The 18,189-nt window shown below is 39.7% G+C and overlaps 4 protein-coding genes across 4 annotated transcripts in view; 3 read left to right on the forward strand and 1 right to left on the reverse strand.

Annotated features, from left to right (window-relative positions):
* Positions 1-989: 989 nt before the first annotated feature.
* On the forward strand, positions 990-2,443 carry zgc:112052 (protein C19orf12 homolog). The gene is made up of 3 exons (XM_034141408.1): positions 990-1,112; positions 1,488-1,648; positions 1,738-2,443. Exons 2-3 carry the CDS (start codon positions 1,489-1,491, stop codon positions 2,001-2,003), a joined length of 426 nt encoding a protein of 141 aa, XP_033997299.1. The 5' UTR covers positions 990-1,112; position 1,488; the 3' UTR covers positions 2,004-2,443.
* A 721-nt stretch (positions 2,444-3,164) lies between these two features.
* Positions 3,165-5,164, reverse strand: LOC117491340 (cytochrome b-c1 complex subunit Rieske, mitochondrial-like). Its single transcript, XM_034141259.1, has 2 exons — positions 4,806-5,164; positions 3,165-3,886 (listed from the first exon to the last, which is right to left on the reverse strand). Exons 1-2 carry the CDS (start codon positions 4,915-4,917, stop codon positions 3,276-3,278), a joined length of 723 nt encoding a protein of 240 aa, XP_033997150.1. The 5' UTR covers positions 4,918-5,164; the 3' UTR covers positions 3,165-3,275.
* A 96-nt stretch (positions 5,165-5,260) lies between these two features.
* rxylt1 (ribitol xylosyltransferase 1) lies at positions 5,261-9,700 on the forward strand. The gene is made up of 6 exons (XM_034141258.1): positions 5,261-5,477; positions 5,629-5,814; positions 6,727-6,829; positions 6,984-7,298; positions 7,413-7,583; positions 8,127-9,700. Exons 1-6 carry the CDS (start codon positions 5,336-5,338, stop codon positions 8,527-8,529), a joined length of 1,320 nt encoding a protein of 439 aa, XP_033997149.1. The 5' UTR covers positions 5,261-5,335; the 3' UTR covers positions 8,530-9,700.
* A 1,135-nt stretch (positions 9,701-10,835) lies between these two features.
* Positions 10,836-18,189, forward strand: part of srgap1a (SLIT-ROBO Rho GTPase activating protein 1a) — an 84,801-nt gene continuing 77,447 nt past the window's right edge. Inside the window, 1 exon segment of the mRNA XM_034141260.1 lies at positions 10,836-11,504. Coding sequence (XP_033997151.1) covers positions 11,441-11,504 — 64 coding nt within the window. The 5' untranslated portion in view covers positions 10,836-11,440.

The following is an 18,189-nucleotide window of genomic DNA, read 5'->3' on the forward strand; positions in this document are numbered from 1 at the left end:
AGTAACAAAATAACCAGCACCACCACTGTCAGAGATGTTTTTGTCTCAAAAGTAGCACTGGGTTACCTCTTCATGTAAAAAGGCTTGAAGCTGCACATATATAGTAGTTCAACATCATATTTTAAACACAAACATGTTCATATATAAGCCAACAAAGCAATCATTAGATATTAAAGTTGGCTTTGTCAGGTCAGTTCTGATAAACAAGTTTGGTTTCAGATATTTTATATAATCAACCTATGGTTCCAGCCCCCTTGTTGTTAGACGCTCATTGGCTGTTCTTGTTGCATTCAATTGCTGTCGGAAATATGATTTGTAAAGGGGAGCAAATGCAAATAATGGTCTACGAAACAAGAATAAAAAATCCTGTGAAAAAAAAGATCAACTACCCTATAATATTGGGTATGATAGCCAGAGGTCCCTTCATTTGTAAAGGTACTGGTACACCATTTACAAATGTGTTTTGTAAGGTTTGGATTAGGCAGGTCTTCATTTGTTAATTGTTGAACTAATTAATTATCCCACAAATTAGTTTAGATTCATCTGAAATATCTGGAAAGTGCATTTGTATCATTATTTAAGTTGATATTAACTTAATAAATACAAAACCCAAACACCTTAATTCATATTTATTATACATTGTTTAAGTGATTCCTCTTTTACTCATTCTTAATGTAGCCTACCCTAGAAAACAAACACCTACAGTATAGAAGCCAGGTAAGTATGTTTATTAGGGGGAACAAAACACCTTCAACATTCAAATACATTTAATTTATTGCTGCTACAATATTATTTAATGTATTCTCTGATCATTGTTATGGAAGTCCATTTGTGCAGCTGGGAGGAAAAAAATATCCTGTAAGTCATTATTATGACTTAATATCTCATTATTCATGGTTTTGCAGCTATTGGTTGTTTATCAACCAGAAAGGAAGCAATTCAGGATTGTATGAGTGTCCCTGAACGCACCATTATTGTCTTCCCATCAGGCATTGCGGTCAGTCATACAAGCCCAGAAATCAAGAGTCACCGGCTGACCAGTAGATATCATAACAACATTATACAAATAAGACTGACAAAACATATTGATGAGGATTTCCTAACACTGCAAGGTATGTAGATTTTAGATGAAATGACTGTGATTACTACGTGAGGCCTAATGCTATAGATGTCACATTGTGAAACCTGTACCTTTGCCTTATGATCCTTTCTGATGCAATCAGACCTATCCCACTACTTCACTGGTGTACACAGGATTGCCTTAGAAACTAACTTGAGGGCAACAATATTAAATACATTTAAGACCATGTTATGCTATTTTTAAATGGATTAATGTATGTCAGTGTTTTTTAAGTTAAGTTAAATAGCCAACTACAAAAACTTTAAATGGTCAGTCAGTTTTATCCAGATTTCTTCTTCTTCGCTGATTGTTAAGTCTTTTACAATGATAAAATATGGTTGTTTCACTAAATTCTTCTGATCCACAGTATGTGTCATCGAATTAATGATGTCATGAAGCTGTGTTGTGAGTTATCTGCCCATCAGCAAATCCAGACCACAGTGAAAGGCTCGGGAAAGGGAGCCGCAGCAGCAGGGGGGCTCGCCTTTGCTGGAGGCCTGGTTGGGGGTCCCCTTGGTATTGCAGTCGGTGAGTGGAAAAAAATGAAACAGCTCTTCTTACTTTAAATATATGTACAGACGGTACTTCACAAGTTTGAATCCCTCTTCCTCATGCAGGCGGTGCTGTTGGGGGCCTCCTGGGCTGCTGGCTGACCAGTGGACAATTCAAACCTCTGCCTCAGATCATCATGGAGCTCAACCCCCAGCAGCAGCAGAAGCTTTATGAGAGTCTCATGGTGGCCCTGGGGGACATTCAGTGGACAGATGTGCTTCAGTTAACTACTCTAGTGATGGGGAACTCCGCCCTGAAGCAGCAGGCTACAGCCGTCCTCCTCGGGTACATCACTAAGGAGCTCCAGGCGGAGGTGCACTACGTGGATTAGAGTCTGTGGAGTCAGGGACGCAGAAGGATGGAACCTTTGAAAATAATGTGAACTTTTGTTTTGAGAGACTCTTTACTTAATGTAAAATATGATATTTTAAAAGTGTACAGCCACCATCACACTCCTGGATACACTATGGGTTTAGCAAATGATTGTGGAAAAGCTGTGACACACATCAGTTTAAGGTACTATTTATTAATAAGCATTACATGGCACTGACGGTTATGGTTAGGCTACACTGATTTCAATATATAAACACTGGTGATTATGCAATGAATGAGTGCCAACTGTATAATGTGAAATATTCTTTGATTTGCTGGCCATTTATTGGCTTTATGACTGGGAGTTCACCATTATCTGTGTACCTTATATTGTATTTAAATTATTTCATCAATTAAAACAAAAGGTTTGTGTTTTTTTCACTGACTTATAAAGTTTTATACATCACACTTTATTGGCCAGGATTAAAACCATCTGTGACTCGTGTCAAACAATAGGGCTTTTTTTTTCTGTGTGACAGTTTACATTATTTGCTGCTGTTTGTAGTGGTATGAAAATGTGATCATGTTTGACAGAAAGTCTCTTAAAGGAAAAACAGGGTCCTAAGAACAAGTAATCTACACATTCTTTAAAGTTAGATAACATAACCCTGGTCAAAACACTCCTGCAAAGAAACAACCTTCGGATCTCAGTACAAACACTTCTGTTTACACCTTATTGTTACTTGTTGAAATTGCCACAGGTTTTTCTTGATAATCCTTTCATCTTATCCCCCTTATTTTGCTCTTTGGGGTACCCGGGTCTCTTTTAGTTCATGTGTGTATAAATACTGACAACAACTCAGCTTTATGTAGCTATGAAACTGGCCCCAACCACCACATGAGAAAATGAAGGAAAATAAAAAGCTACCCTCTTATCTAGCCAATTCAAAAAAAGTTATTATTCATTTTATTTTGTCTGATATTTGTTTTAGAGCTTGACTTTTTCCACAGAGCTTTCTGTAACTTTGTCACTTTTTGTGTTGAATAATTGTATTGGCTAAATATTAAATCCTAAAAGCAGTTTGAATTGAAGTGAATTGATCCTGATGTAAAAAAGTGATCAAGCTAAATGATGCAGAAAAAACTCACTTTTTACATAACATACGCAAGAACTCAATCATAGAGTTTGGAAATATTTATTTATTAGTAAATACACATTATTCCACCCCTACCTCTTAAAAGCATCAAAAAATACATATTACAGAGAGGAACTCGGACAGAGCTCTAGTATTTATCCCACCAGCACTGTGTCCTCATCAGGGAATTCATAGTAGGGAACTTCCAGGTTAAGAGGAGCGGGTCCCTTTCTTATTCTTCCTGAAGCATCGTAGTGGGAGCCATGGCAAGGACAGTAGTAGCCTCCGTAGTCTCCTGCGTTGGCGATGGGCACACAGCCCAGATGCGTGCACACCCCGAGGACGATGACCCATTTGGGGTTCTGCACTCTCTCCTTGTCGTGCTGGGGGTCACGCAGCTCTCCGATGTTCACAGCCTCCTCTGTGGCGATTTCCTTCTCTGTGCGGTGACGGACAAACAGGGGCTTTCCTCTCCACTTGAAGGTCACGTTCTTGCCTTCGGGGATGTCACCGAGCTTAACCTCAATCTGGGACAAGGCCAGGACATCTGCTGATGCACTCATCGAGGAGACGAACTGGCTGACCACCGTCTTGGCGGCATACACGCCAACGATGGTGGACGCTCCGGTGACAAGGTAAGAGAAGGTCCTTCTTCCCTCACTGCTCTCCTGGGAGGACTTGTTGGGGTCAGTAACCTCGGGGCGGCGGTAGTCCGTGAAGTCAGGAATCTTGATATCTGTGTGGGCGAGGCGGACCTCTCCTGGAGCTGAAAATGAGACATAAAATGCAGTGTTTAAAGATATGAGCAGCATATTGGCAAATTGATTCAGTATCTACCAAATAATTAAAAAGATTAGAGTGTTAAACACAGTCATTTCTGGTGCATTCATGTGACAGGGACATTTTATTATCCATCTTAACTTTTATCATGGTGATAAATTCTTACTTTTGATTAAATTGATACAGATGTAATTATTGTATCCATAAACATTAGTCATTATTGATTATAGAAACAACAGAGACAAACTATTTATAACAATATAAAAGTTTACATACAAATTTGTATGTTTTCCCCATGTATATTAGATAACAACCTCACAATATAGCTGCTACAAATGCCTGTTTTTTCTGTTGATCACATAACCTTGTTATAACAGACAATATGAATAATAGCAATAATTTGAGTTATCTTAAGGTAAACAAACCTGGGCTTCTTCTTTTGTACAATCAACAGTAATAGAGAGATGCGTGTATTATTATACCTTAGCAGGCATGTTAGGCAAAACTTTGTGAACCATGGTTACATAGCCCAACTTTGACAAATCAAAACAACATCAGACATGTAAATGCAGAAACTGGACCACAGTAATGTGTTTTGAGGTGTTTACATATCACAAGTGTATATTTATATACCTCAGACTTCTTATCTATTGTTGACCCCCGGTAAGGTTTCATATGTCAGTTATGACACCGGCTATTCCAAGCTAACCACTGCAAGTTGTATGTAGTAGTGTTAGTTGCACACCCAAACGGTACAACATGATACAAATAATTCACACGTTGTCTATCATGAATATATTAACAAATTATTTAAAACAATTGTGTATGTTAAGGTAGCGTTACAGCAAGCAGCTCAATATCACTTTCACTGTTAGCAGACACACACTTCCTTCTCTTGGCCTTACCGGCAGCAGGCACCAAGGTCTTTACTCCCGGGGACAACAGGCTTTTAACTGTTTGTTTTGTCGCCTGCATGTACGGGGTAATATACCCGGAACGGGCAGCTATGGACATCATCTTTGCCCAAAAAAGACACCTCCAAACCGGCGCGGGGGACACGACCTTGCGTGTACAAATCTTTACGTGCACCTCCCTGATCTGCTTTACCAGAAACCCGCTCCGCCTATACAAGGTTCCGCAGTACGTATGGTCTGACCGAAGCGTGCCTTTCGTTTTTCTCGGGTTAAGACATTGTTTTATGGGTTTTCGTTCATATTTCAATTACAGTTGATATATTCTGTGTTGACATTTTGTAATAGTTTAATTTAAAACAGTAGAAACCGTTCATTAATTAAATAACGGCTTATTTTAGCACAGGCATTTTCTAAGTCAGCTGTACTCAGAGGTCCTTGTGATGTAAACAAGGGTCCTCTCACAAAATATGGAGAGCAGCTACACAATGGTAACCTGAGACAAATAAAAAAAGAAAAGAAAAATGAAAATACCAAAAAGAAAACTTTTTCTACTAATCATTTTTGCGTATGTGGCATTTTCACTGTATGCTGCATACAATGTCTTCTTCAGCACCAAAGTAATCTCCCGTGTTCACCGGGTGGTGAAGAAAGAGACAGTCTCGGGTAAATTCACGTTAGCTAGCGCAGCCGTCACCTAGCCCCGATTCCAAATAAGCGGCCTGCGTTTTTCACAATGAATCTCGTTTCTATTTTATTTTGGAAATAGAAAATGAGTGCCCATACAGTAAATGGAAACTGTTTGTTGTATTTGCAGGTGGTGTCAGAGATGGCGGTGGAGCTCCATTTCTAGCGCGTGATTGGAATCCGTGGGAGGACGAACAGGTGGACTACAACTCTGCTCTGACCAAGAAGAGGGAGGCCTTCAAACAACACCTGGCCCGCATTGACAAGAACAAAGCCACAAGATACAGGGTACAAATCTGGGGCAAAGCTGCCATAGGTAGGTCGTGGTATTATCAGATGTCATCAATCACAGCCTGAGGAGAAGATATGTGTTGGTGTAGTAGATCACTAGATAGATGCACTATGAATGTCGTTTTGTACTATGAATTTAGTTTTACTTTATTTTGAATTAGATCACATCTACAAAAAAGTGTGTAATTCTTGTGATTGGTGATTTGATTTTTTTATTTAGCTTTATATCAAGGTATGTTTTTATTATATAGAATGATACAGTGGCACAGAACTGTATTCTTCACTGAAGATGGAGTGCAAGCAATACAGAACCTCTGCATACATCATTGAAATGTATTAAACTCATAGGTATATTTAGTGAATGTATGTATTCAATATCTGAAAATCTAAATGTTATTATTACATCACAGTTGTAGGGGAATTGCAGAGGGCAGGAACACCTTTGATGACGAAGGCAACAATGTTTGTATTGAAAAGAACATAGTATTATATTTTCATTTGTGGTTGTGCTTTAAACTAAATAAAATAGTTCTAAACAAATGTAGTTTCCTGAGGTCCAGAATGAAAAAGGCAACTATCAGGCACATATCAGAGGAACAAACACCATATGCAACTATATCTCAAAAGTGTTTAGAAAAAGTCTCCAGCTCATAATACTTACTTGAAACAACATTTTGGAGAAAAACAACTGGGATCTATTTATCTTTTGGATTGATAATGGTACCCTCCACTTGGCTACTAGGCTCAATTGGCCTTAGTAGGTACTGTGTACTGTATACACCTGATAATACTATGTTCACAAGATGTAGTTGTATATACAAACTACATGCATTTGATATGTACCCTGCTGTGGAGGCCTGATAGAGGTACAACATAATGGCACTGTACATGTTAACATTTGAACTCAAATTCCAATGTCCCATTCTTTTGTCCTTAGGCATTTATCTCTGGGAACATATTTTAGAGGGACCCCTCAACCCTACTGACAAGGTCGCACAATGGAGAGAGGGAGAGTTGCAGTCAGGAAAGATCGATTTCAGGTAACAGGAAAAATATTGACTGCTTAAAAAATGCCATACAATAAAGTCTACTTTTTGGCATCTGTTAAAAAATATAATCATATAATAACTACATAATAAAACAGCACCATCATTCTGACCTGTTCTCCTTCCCCTGTTGCTTTTCCATCTTTAGTTTCTACACTGGTCCTGCTGTGGTCCAGGGTCATGTCCCTCTGGATATGAACAGCCTGGTTCTGGTTCTGAATGGCCGCGAGCCGCAGAAGGTGTCTTATTCCACGCGGTGGCTGGAGCATGTCCAAGCTCTGGTAAAGTCCCGCACAGTGTCACATGTGGCCGTGGTCCTGCTGGGCAATGAGCACTGCCACAACGACTTCATTGGCCCTTACTTAAAGAGGAACGGTGGCTTTGTGGACCTGCTGTTTGTAGTGTACGACAGCCCCTGGGTTAACGACAAGGATGTGTTCCAGTGGCCTCTGGGTGTCGCCACGTAGGTCATCTCTTAATAGTCCTACATGTTCAAGGCTACATATCAGTACATAACATTGTATGTTGTCTTTTTATTGAAAAAGGTTGTCTAACTTTTTTTCTTTTCTCTTCGCAGGTACAGGCAGTTTCCTATGATCAGGCCGAATGCCCAACTGATTACCTCTAACAGGCCATACCTCTGTAATTTCTTGGGAACTGTTTACAAAAATTCCTCCAGGGAAACTCTCATGCAGGTGCTGAAAAAATCTGGTCTGGAAGAGGAATGCATCACCAATGCCAGGGAGAAGTAAGTCATTGCTCTGGACTAACCTTTAATATTACATTACATACATAAATAAATAATTCAGATTCAAGTCAGCAGTCATTGGGTTTCTCACATTGACATAAAATGAAGTGCTCTCAAATTAGTGTCAAGATATTATGTGGTGAAATTCAACTATAATACATTTCAGATATTGATATCACATTCTATTAGTTCAAATTAGACATCACAGAAGCTGACCAGGTTAGGCCTTTTATTGTTAAACTGATCTTTAGATGCACTACTTTTCATAAAAATAGGTAGGAGGATTTTTTCCACCATCACTTACATTGGAAATGTATTATATACTTTAACTAGCTCACTTTACCCACACCAGCACTGTGATTTTTCCCACACCTGTGGTGTTGAGATTATTTTTGCTTTAGTTATATTGTTGTTGCAGAATCATGATGTTATTGGTAGCATACATTTTTCAACAAATAGTTGAGGTAATATGTATACTATATGAATCATCTCATTGGAACATTATTGCAGATTACTGATTATTAAATATATTCCTTTCCTCAGGTGGCTACCTCAGGAGACAGCAGACAGTCTGAGACAGTATCAGACCGCTCTGGTCCAGAGCGAGCTCACACTCTGCCCAGTCGGAATCAACTCAGAGTGCTACCGCATCTACGAGGCCTGCTCCTATGGCTCCGTGCCCGTGGTGGAGGATGTTCTGACACCTGGGAGCTGTGCTGCCGGGTCCAGCTCTCCTCTGCGACTGCTCAAAGCTGCAGGAGCCCCCTTCATCTTCATCAGTGACTGGAAAGAACTAGCTGCCATCTTAGAGAGGGAGCGGGGGATGAGCCAGGAGCAGAGGGTGGACCGCAGGAGGAGGCTGCTGGAGTGGTACGCCGGCTTCCGTCAGCAGATGAAGGAGAGGTTCACTGAGGTCCTAGAGGAGAATTTCTTCAAAAACGTCTGACTGTGGTGCTCAACTAACAACATTTCAAAAGATATACAGGGGTAGACGTTTGATATTGGTTTAACTTATTTTGTGGTCTGTGGAGATATGTGACATACTACTGGCTTTGTGAACCTGATGATGTTCCGTGGTATATTCCTGTCAGGGTTATTATAAAAAACATTTATGTATATTGTAAAGCTGCCATTACTAGTTGGTAAAGGGCTCCATGACTTTGTTTGGGTTTATTTATCATCTTAATGTTTACAATGGAGGAATGTCCAGGCATTTAGAAACACTAAATCTTAAACTGCCTTTGCATTTTGTCCATATACCGTTTCAACCATGTTTTATATCTGTTTGTATGCATTTAATATTGTGATTTTTAAGAAACACTTAACATTTGGAGTAGAATGAAATGACTATGCCTTGTTTTTAGAGTTATTATTTTTGTAATGTGAGTAGGGCTGGGCGATTATTCAATATAATCATTTATCGTCTTTCAATAGAATCATGTTGTGATGAAATCCTTTATATCGTGTTGTATCAGATATTGTGATACGGAATTCCGTAGTCTATATTGATAACAAGCACATACTAACTCAAAATGATCCGAAAATCTGATATGAAATATTTTGGCTGATATCCTTTGAAGATTGAGGATTTGTTTTTATATTACACTTTACCACTCAGTTTAATGCGATTAACAAGCTGGACTCCAGATAAATCAAGCTATTGTCTTTATTTGATTACTCTGAATTTGTGCCATGCATGTTTACATAATGGGTCTATAGGTGGAAATATATATTTTTATTATTTATTTTATTTCACTTGTGACCATTTTTCCTTTTGTTTTTCACTAACTGTCTTAATTACATAAGGAACCAAGTTTTATTTTATATAACTATTCATTTATTTATTGAATTACCAGAATACGTGTTATCATGTATATTGTTATCAGATATGAAATGACCCATATTGTGATGGAAGGTTTTTGCCATATCGTCCAGCCCTAATTGTGAGTGACTAAAATATGGATGTTGTTTGCTGTGGCATGTGACATCTTTCGGGTCAAAACATAACAAAATTATTTATTTTATGTTCTATTTATTTAATTGGTGCAACGCATGGAATTTTTTAGACAGTGCAAGAAATTAAAAATGGAGTGTTATCCCGAAGAGAAAGAAGTGGATGTGCTTGTCCTGTGCTTTTATTTCCCCTACAGATGGCACTGTGGGCCATTTTATTTTCAGAGGCTACAATGATTTCAATTGTAATGTAAAAATTGTAATGTAAAAATGGGGAACACTTGAGTAAACTACATCAACAGAGATCAAGAAATACAATGGCGCACAAGCATGCTGCTATCTTCACAATTAAACTTAGACAATGTACTTACTATCTATTTGACTACTTGTTGTATTTCGCAACATTCAACAAATACATTCTCAACACTATAAATATATGCTGTATTACCTTCATTATCTACTTTAGTCTAATTATATATGAGGGAATGGAAGTAGCTTGGAAAACAGGCCCCCACTAGTATATATTAGCAAGCATTGATTGTTGTTTAGTTTTTTGAATATTTAATGAATAACTTATTACCACCATAAATTACTGTAGATAACTCCTCTATGAGTGCATGGGTGTAGTTGGAAATATGCACTGCAGCTGTGAGCCTACAAATAGCTAAAAAAAAAAAAAAAGTCTGTATGGGATCTTATTTTGGATTTGTTTATTGCCAGGTACGTTTACACATACAAGGTAATGGTGGTGTAACCATAAACAATCTAAGAACATAAATTGTTAGTTGTAAGAGTAAATTAATGGGGTAAAGGTCATTTGAATTCCTTTACGTTATGAGTTCAGTTCTGTTCCTCTTTAAAGTCTCACTAGATTACATTTGACAGCTGAGCACAGAAACAACACAAAAATGGAAAAATACAAACCAAATACAAATCCTTAGTAAGGAGGATGTATATTTTTAGGGTTAAATAGGATAAAGTGCTTCTGTCCTAAATGTTAGCAGAAAGTGCATGGGTGCAAAGTAGCATTTACATTTTGTTCAAATTAAACATTTCTATGAATGTGAATTTAGGGAAAATGCATGGCTAATTGTTAAGAAATGAAACGTGTGTTATTTTATTAAAAACGATAAGTAGAAAAAGCAATTAACCTACTAATTACAAGCCATTCGTTACACTGAATGTCATTTTCTGCTGACTAATCTGGTCAAATTAAAAACAGCCTTCAACTCCGCGAGCAGGGCTGTGAGTCCGCCGGTGTCCACTAGCTGTCTGTGAGCATGTCCCTCCCTCCTGTCGCTGCCTGGCTCCAGCTGCGGAGTGCTGCAGTCGGCCTGCCTTGTCTGCCTCTGAGCCTGCTGGGAGCTGGGGGGAGAAACCGTCGAGGGAGAGCGAGCAAGGGGGGAAGTGTGTGTGTGGGTCCCAAAACTGGAAAAGCACTACCAAAAAGCACACACGCTCACGGTTCAGACCGACTTTAAAGCCCTCCGGACGGATTGTTGGCACTACTTTACCTAGAGCTGTGAAAAGCCGCAACGGAGAAACTTGCGTGATTGTTTTTTCTTCTTCTGTGGTAGCAGCAGTGCTGTTGATCCGCCGACTGCTCTGTTACTTGAGGGGAATCATTGGTTGGAGCAGCATTGCGCATTTACACCGCTGTATATCCAGGGGGAAAAGGAACAATGAAGAACTAAGCGTTTTCTTCTTGCTGCTTTAGGTCGAGCTTGTCGCAAACTTAAATATTTTCCAGTGTAATTTTGTATCGCGCCTCTTTTCTCCCACCCGCGTTCATTTTTCTCGACCTGTGTGGGATGCGTCGGCTGCTGTAGGATTCCGCTTGTTGACAAACAGTTTTTTTTCTTACAATAAGTTTACAACAAGCTTCGGAGAAAAGAAGACAGAAAATGTCTTCGCAGAGGTTCAAAAAGGATAAAGAAATCATCGCGGATTACGAGAGTCAAGTCAAAGGTAAGTGGGTGTTTTGGCTGGGAAATGGTCGGAGCCACTGGAAGACTGATTTTGGGAGCAGGCTAACGTTAGTTCACCACTACCTGCATAAGAGCCACAGCCTATTTCATACAGCCCATAGTATTACAGCTAGTAATGTGGTCTGTTACATTCTAAAAGTTTCAAATAAGACCCATTGCTGTTTTCTGCATGGCAAACTATCACATGTCTAACCAGAACATTTAATCTTCACATAACTTAGTTTTGTATCCAAATCTTACAGGCCTGGTATAACCTACCATGTATGCCAGCAGTGTGAACTTCATTAGCAAAATAAAAAGACTGGTAATTGCATTCAGAAGTGGCTTTTAATCCTTTTGTTTGGCAGCTTTCCATGTGAAAAAACAATGAAAGTGCTCAGCAGATTCACCATTGGCCCACAGAACAGATCCTTATCTTCCACAGATATAACCTATCAAGTGATCTGTTATGTTCAGGTTGTTTGTGCAATCATGTTTCAATCTTAATCTTCTGAGACACCCTTTACTACTACTTCTTGGTCTAGTGCATTTTATTATGATGACGTGTTTAACAACCTGTTACTATCAGAGTTGGTGTGAGGATCTTTACTGATATGTTCCCACGGTATTATAGCATGATTATGCACCCACACACAGGAAGAGCACACGTTAGGACCTGTCTTTAAAGATTGTTGCTCAGGGGCCACATCAGAAGAACTGGTTGTTTGGGATTGGTCATTTATTACTATTCTATGCACTCTGTTGTGTTTTCCATTCAAAGTCATCAGCCAGACTCCCAAGCATAAAACTGCAATGTTTGTATGATGGAAGATGCCCTAGGGACCTATATCTTGCCTCCTTTAAACCCCCCATGCATGCAGAGCAGAGTTAGTTTATTCCAAGATAGCCCAGCTCAGGAAAGAAGCAGTCGCTGCTTCAGGGTAACCATGGGGACTTGGCCCCCAGCCAACAAGCTCTGTTCTTCAGTGCCTGTTAGCATGCTGAAATACCACCTATTCACGTCCCCGTACACAGCCTTAAATCCAAAGGAAGGGGGAAGGTTAGCGGGGGTCGGGGGTAGGAAAGAGAAGGCACCAGTGCTTCTTGAGGAATTACAAAATTGCATGTGGTTGAGCACAAGCTCTCATTTTTGAGGAATGTTCAGTACCCTTCCTCCCCCCTGTGAGCATGACTAAGGGGTTTCAGCCAATGATAGAAGATGATGCAGAGTCATAGGGGGATGCTGAACAAGAGATGACGAAGCCTCCCATTTACAGAACCCAGCGGGGTAATAACAACAACCTGATCCTTCTGAGAATAGCTGTTGCTAGACAGGTCCACTGGAGACTCAGAAAACCCTACTGAGGTGTATTGTTTTGAAAGAAAGGCAGAATTGAATTCCGAGGGTAATGCGCAGGGTCTTGTCGTGCATTGTAAATATTCTCACAGGTAGCTATTTGCATAATGTACTGTAGCTTGATCCGTTTGCATTGCAAATAGCTTGCGGGTATTACATTTGCGAGTTGGTTTATTTCCAATCATTCAATTAATTATTTTGGCTTTAGACATTTTTGTGGTTGTGTAAGGATCATCCTATGTGTTGCAATAAGCATTGACAAAAGAGCTACAACAATACATCGATCGGCATCCAATCATCATCGTTTTTTGTATCTCTTAATCATTTAAGTTATTGTTGTTGATATGGCAACAATGTCAGAAAATTGTGTTTTCAACTTCTTAAATAAATATGTTTCTGCTTTTCTGTATTTTATATATAGTAATCTGAATATCTTTGGGTTCAAGAGATCAAGACATTTGAACACATCACTATAGCCTCTGACATTATATAGAGTAGACCAAATAATGAATTGATGAATCTAGAAAATAATCTGATGATTAATCAGTAATGAACATTGTTTTAGTTGCAGCCCTAATTCAAAACCTATTAACCTTTTTCTGTATTTATACAAACTCAACTCACTGAAATGAACCATTAAGAGACCTCATGTTACATATTTTCACACGCAGCATATTCAGACCTACTGTATCATCTCTACTAACTTTACGCTTGTTGTCAAGCATGGTAATGAGAGTCTTTAGTAGGTCAGATGACTCCTGCAGATGCAGACTCTGATTATTCTGGAAAAATGGCTGCCAGGCTTGTTAGAATATGAATAGTTATCAGTGGAAGAAAATGCATTCAGACAACATTAAGTATCATGACTTAGAGCAGCTCCTGATTTGCAGCTGTAAAGCGTCTTATGAGGTAAGAGTTTGCAGTGATAATGAGCCGGTTCACATCTGCAGTGTAGCTGATAGCCAGAGGCAGATTCTGGTGAGCAGGCATTGATTACTCAAGAAGTAGAACAACAAGCAGCCGGAGCTCATGTTTGATCCTTTGGCTTGCATCTTCTCCGTCTCACAGTCGGAACATTTGTTTTTAATTCTCACAATATTTCATCAAATAACTGGCGGCCGGTTTTATGCTGTTCTTACATAACCTCTTTGATCTGTGGCTGTCTGCCATTATCCAGTTATCCAGCAGTTACGCAGATTTTAACCATCATTTTCCTCTTTTTTTTAGATTCATCATTTTTATGTGTATATATTTAACAAAGCAGCAACAGTGTGCTGAGTGGAATTGTTATTCAGGTCAGTAGATGAGAGGTATTTAATGTAGTTTACTATGGTGACCGTGCATCCCTACGATGACACTACTCTTCTCAGGCTGGACTTGTCATCAGTGGACATTTACTTCTTAAGTACATCCAAACTGCCTTTTTTCCTCCCACAGATAAAGTTAAATGGATATGTAATTTTGGCAATTCGAGGAAATTATCTTTTTTATTGAAGGAGCTCTCTAGCAGGGGGATTTAATTTTGTCTTGCCTAAATCAGCATCTACATCAAGGCACAGCTTGTTTTGGGAAAACAACAACATTAAGAAGATTGGGTTAAGACGGTGGAATTTGTTTGTGCTTTATGGTGCATGTCGGTTGCAGTCAATTCAAGTCATTTATAGCAGGCTAAGGGAAGGTTGTGGGTATGTTGGCTTTCTCTGTGGGCCCCTGTTTCTGTGGACTGGTGGATCAGGGCATAGCAGCGCTGCCGTGCTTTCTCTGGGGCAAAGTGTTGTTTGATGTCAGCCTGTGGCTTGCTGTTTGTGGCCTGGGGGTCGTGGCTCTGATGGCAGGAGCCCTTGAGCCCCTGTCAGGGGTTCGCTCCCGGATCATCATAAAGGCTGCCCCCTTTGACCTGCCTCCACTGCTGTTTGAAATCAGAGCCCTGCCCCTCTGCATACTCAAACAGAGTGGTCTGCTTGTGTTTGTATGCAGGGGGATTAAAGGCAGGAAGCTGCTCTGAGGTGGTATGGTTTCAAGTTATCTTTCAAATTAGTAGGATTTGTCTTGTGGTTAAAAGTCATTAGTTTATTTACATTTGGAATAGCGGAAGTTCATTTCCAATTGCGTGGCAGGGGATGAACATGTATGTGTTGATTAGTGTCCATTACACAATCCAGATGTCACACATGTCACATCTGGATCACACCGAGTCAAAACTGTAATTTTGCTATAAATGGGCCTTTCATGTATTTTTGGTGAAATAAATGCAGCATGCCTCCAGACTTCAGCTTGTGATGATGTGGAGAATGTGGTGAGCTGAAGCTGCCTTCTTATAATTTAGAAAGGTTCATCTTGATTTAAAAGACTACTTGGAATGCTACAGAGTACTTAAGCAAATAGTCTCTTCAGGGTAATAAAACACAAACAGACAGTTGCAAAGTGCTTTTACAGAAAACGTGTCCATGGTGCTTGTTTTTTGTCTTCACAGCAACATTACACTCACTTTTTTTTATGCAAACAAAATAACAAAATAGATCCCAATAAACATTTTAAGTATAATTATATCTATCTGTACTCCAAAGGAACTTCTCTTTTACATTTTCTGTCATTCATATTTGAATAGTGTCAAACTGAAAAGCAGCATGGTTTATGAAGATGGCACAAGCTATTTTACTTGATCTGAAACTGAAATCTGTTATTAATCAGTTCTACACTTTTACTATGGATGAACTAAAGGTTGATTGAACTACCAAATGCTTTGTTATAGTCTTTCTTTTGCGTACAATTCCATTTTTAATATGAACAGATACACTTTGAGAAGGATTCTCAAACTTCAGCTGTCAGACTCTGGTGTAGCTATTTTACCATTAGTAAATATTGTACATTGTGGGATTGGCACTTCATACATGAAGGCAGCTGTCGCCATAACCTGACCTTTGGTGGCAGTCACATTTTGTCCCATTAGCACCAAGATGCAGCCACGTGAGGACGTTCCTCTGCCTGTACTGTCGAGTCATCCTGATGTTTCTTTTGGAAAGTCAGATTTCTGAATGGCAACTTGAGAGCAAGTGCTATTAAAGTGTTGCATGTGATATTGGACACTAGATACAATAAGAAAAGGCTTTTATCCATCTTAACCTTCCTCCACTTTCTTGCGGTCTCAATTACTTAATCTAAATTGCGTCAATATGCTATTTCATTTAGCAGATGCTGCCTTTATTTGCACTGAAACCAATGATTTAACACTTCCTGGTGGAGTTAAGTTGCAGCTAATACTCCTCAGTGGAGACTGTTGGATCTGTGCGTCTTAACAGCTTCTCGAGGTGTTGATGGACGTTAGAGGTTGACACACTAACGGAATCCTAACGCCCCCGGAGCACTTCTCCACAACATCACACATCCATCCACACACTTACCATCTGTTTTTACTACCCCTCCTTCTGTAACTGTGTGTGTAGTGCGTTTCACACCCGGCGGTATGCCATGGGGTGTGGCATTGGTGTGTGTTTTGTATGTGGGCGTGCATTTGCATGGGTGGGTGAATTGGTTATTTATTGACAGCAGCATCTGTGGCTACTCAGCCTTTTTGCAGTTTTAATAAACTCTGCTGAGCACACACAAGGCTTCACTTTCCCTGCTGAGCTTTTCATTGTTGCCATAAAGGCCACCAGGACATTACTGCAGCCCCCCCTGACCCCTCACCTCCCCCCTAAAAACCAACCCCTATCCATGCCCCTGCATCCCTAAACCAAACAAAAAGGCTGCAATTCAAGTGGCACTGTTGCAGTTAAAGACAAAACAAAAAGTATGGTGTTAAGAGTGGTGCATGAATGAGTCTTAAAACCCGGGACTGAGTTAGCATTTTACAATTTACGGTTCCCTCATCTCAAAGTCAACATGTTTTGAACAAGTTGTTGGTCAGATGCCTGAAATAAGGTCTGTGGTTAACACAAGCTTATTCGATTTTAATTTGCGAGTAAATTCCTACTTGGGAATTTGTAATAAAAAAGTGACTAACTGAGACTAAACGTCATCGTGACGGAATGAGTCCGTCCTTAGCTTAGTAAGGTTTATGTGAAGCCATTTAAACTGTCCTATAGTTTGTTTATAGACTCATAGACTAACATTAGCTTTAAACTTCTGCTGATTACATTTACGCTCTTAAAATCTAATTGTAAATATATGAAGATTATCCTGCTGAGCAAAATGTGTAATTATCACAATTGTGTGGTTGCCTCAGAGCTTATTTTCTGCAATATCAGAGTCATCGCAGCTCCACTGTATTATCTTCAGTTGTAAATCACAGTTAATTCAAATTCTTCCCAGAAAGGATCAAATCAAACCCACCGAAGCATCACACAACACGAGACAGTTTTACCTGTCATTGAAGCATACAGAGACTGAGCATCCTTCTTTTGACAGCTGCATACACCACATTCAGCTTCTATTCCTCCTCTCTGTTGTTGGTGTTGGGGCATAAAACGGCTCCCTGTGTGGAACTGTAGTGCCGGTTAATGAGCTGGATTGGATGCAGTGTGTTGCTGTACTGCATTAGCTAATAGGACGTACAGGGTGTTAATGGAATTGGACCGTGCCCAAAGAAAGTGAAACAGAGGAATTCAAACTAAGTGAAAATGTAAAGGGAAGGTTGAAAGGGGGATTTGTGGAGATCTTTGGCAACTTTCTGAACAATGTTAATTCCTTTGAACCACTGCTGTGGCCCAGCAGATGGACAGACAGGAAGGCAGACAGACACAGTTTGACCATCAGGCCATGCTGCTGTCTGCCACCCAGTAGGGCTGGATTTAGGGTAAGGAGATTGGGGGATGGGGAAAGGACGATATGAGGTCAACGAAGGAATAAGTGAAGACGGAGGTCATAAGCTCCGACTTGGTTGACTTGTTTTAATCTGCGTCTGAGTGTGTTAGGCCCATTCATCTGCCGCATGTAAGCCGTTGATGTGTTTAGTGGTGGGGAAAGCTTTTTAAGATGGGTGCAAACATGCTGTAAGTGAAGTCTCCTGCTGGTCGTTATTACCTGTGTTCACTTAAACATTGGGACATCTGCCACCTTGGCTCCCCTTGGGCCATTTACGAAACAGAGTATTAAGTAATCAATGGGACTGATAACCAATATCTAGGAGATTTCATTCTTACAATAAGTTCAAAATGTAGTGCAACCCGATTAATGACGGGTTTTCATGAGCACATCAGTCCTGAATTACTATTGGCATGTGTACAGCATAATCTGAGTTCAAAATGCGGACACATCATTTACGATTTGAAAAGAAAGAACATCAGCATGGCTGCATTTCTAGCAGTGGTGGAAAAATGTAGCCAATGTT

This window comes from Trematomus bernacchii, unplaced genomic scaffold (genome assembly GCF_902827165.1).
Source record: "Trematomus bernacchii unplaced genomic scaffold, fTreBer1.1, whole genome shotgun sequence".
Classification (NCBI taxonomy): domain Eukaryota; kingdom Metazoa; phylum Chordata; class Actinopteri; order Perciformes; family Nototheniidae; genus Trematomus; species Trematomus bernacchii.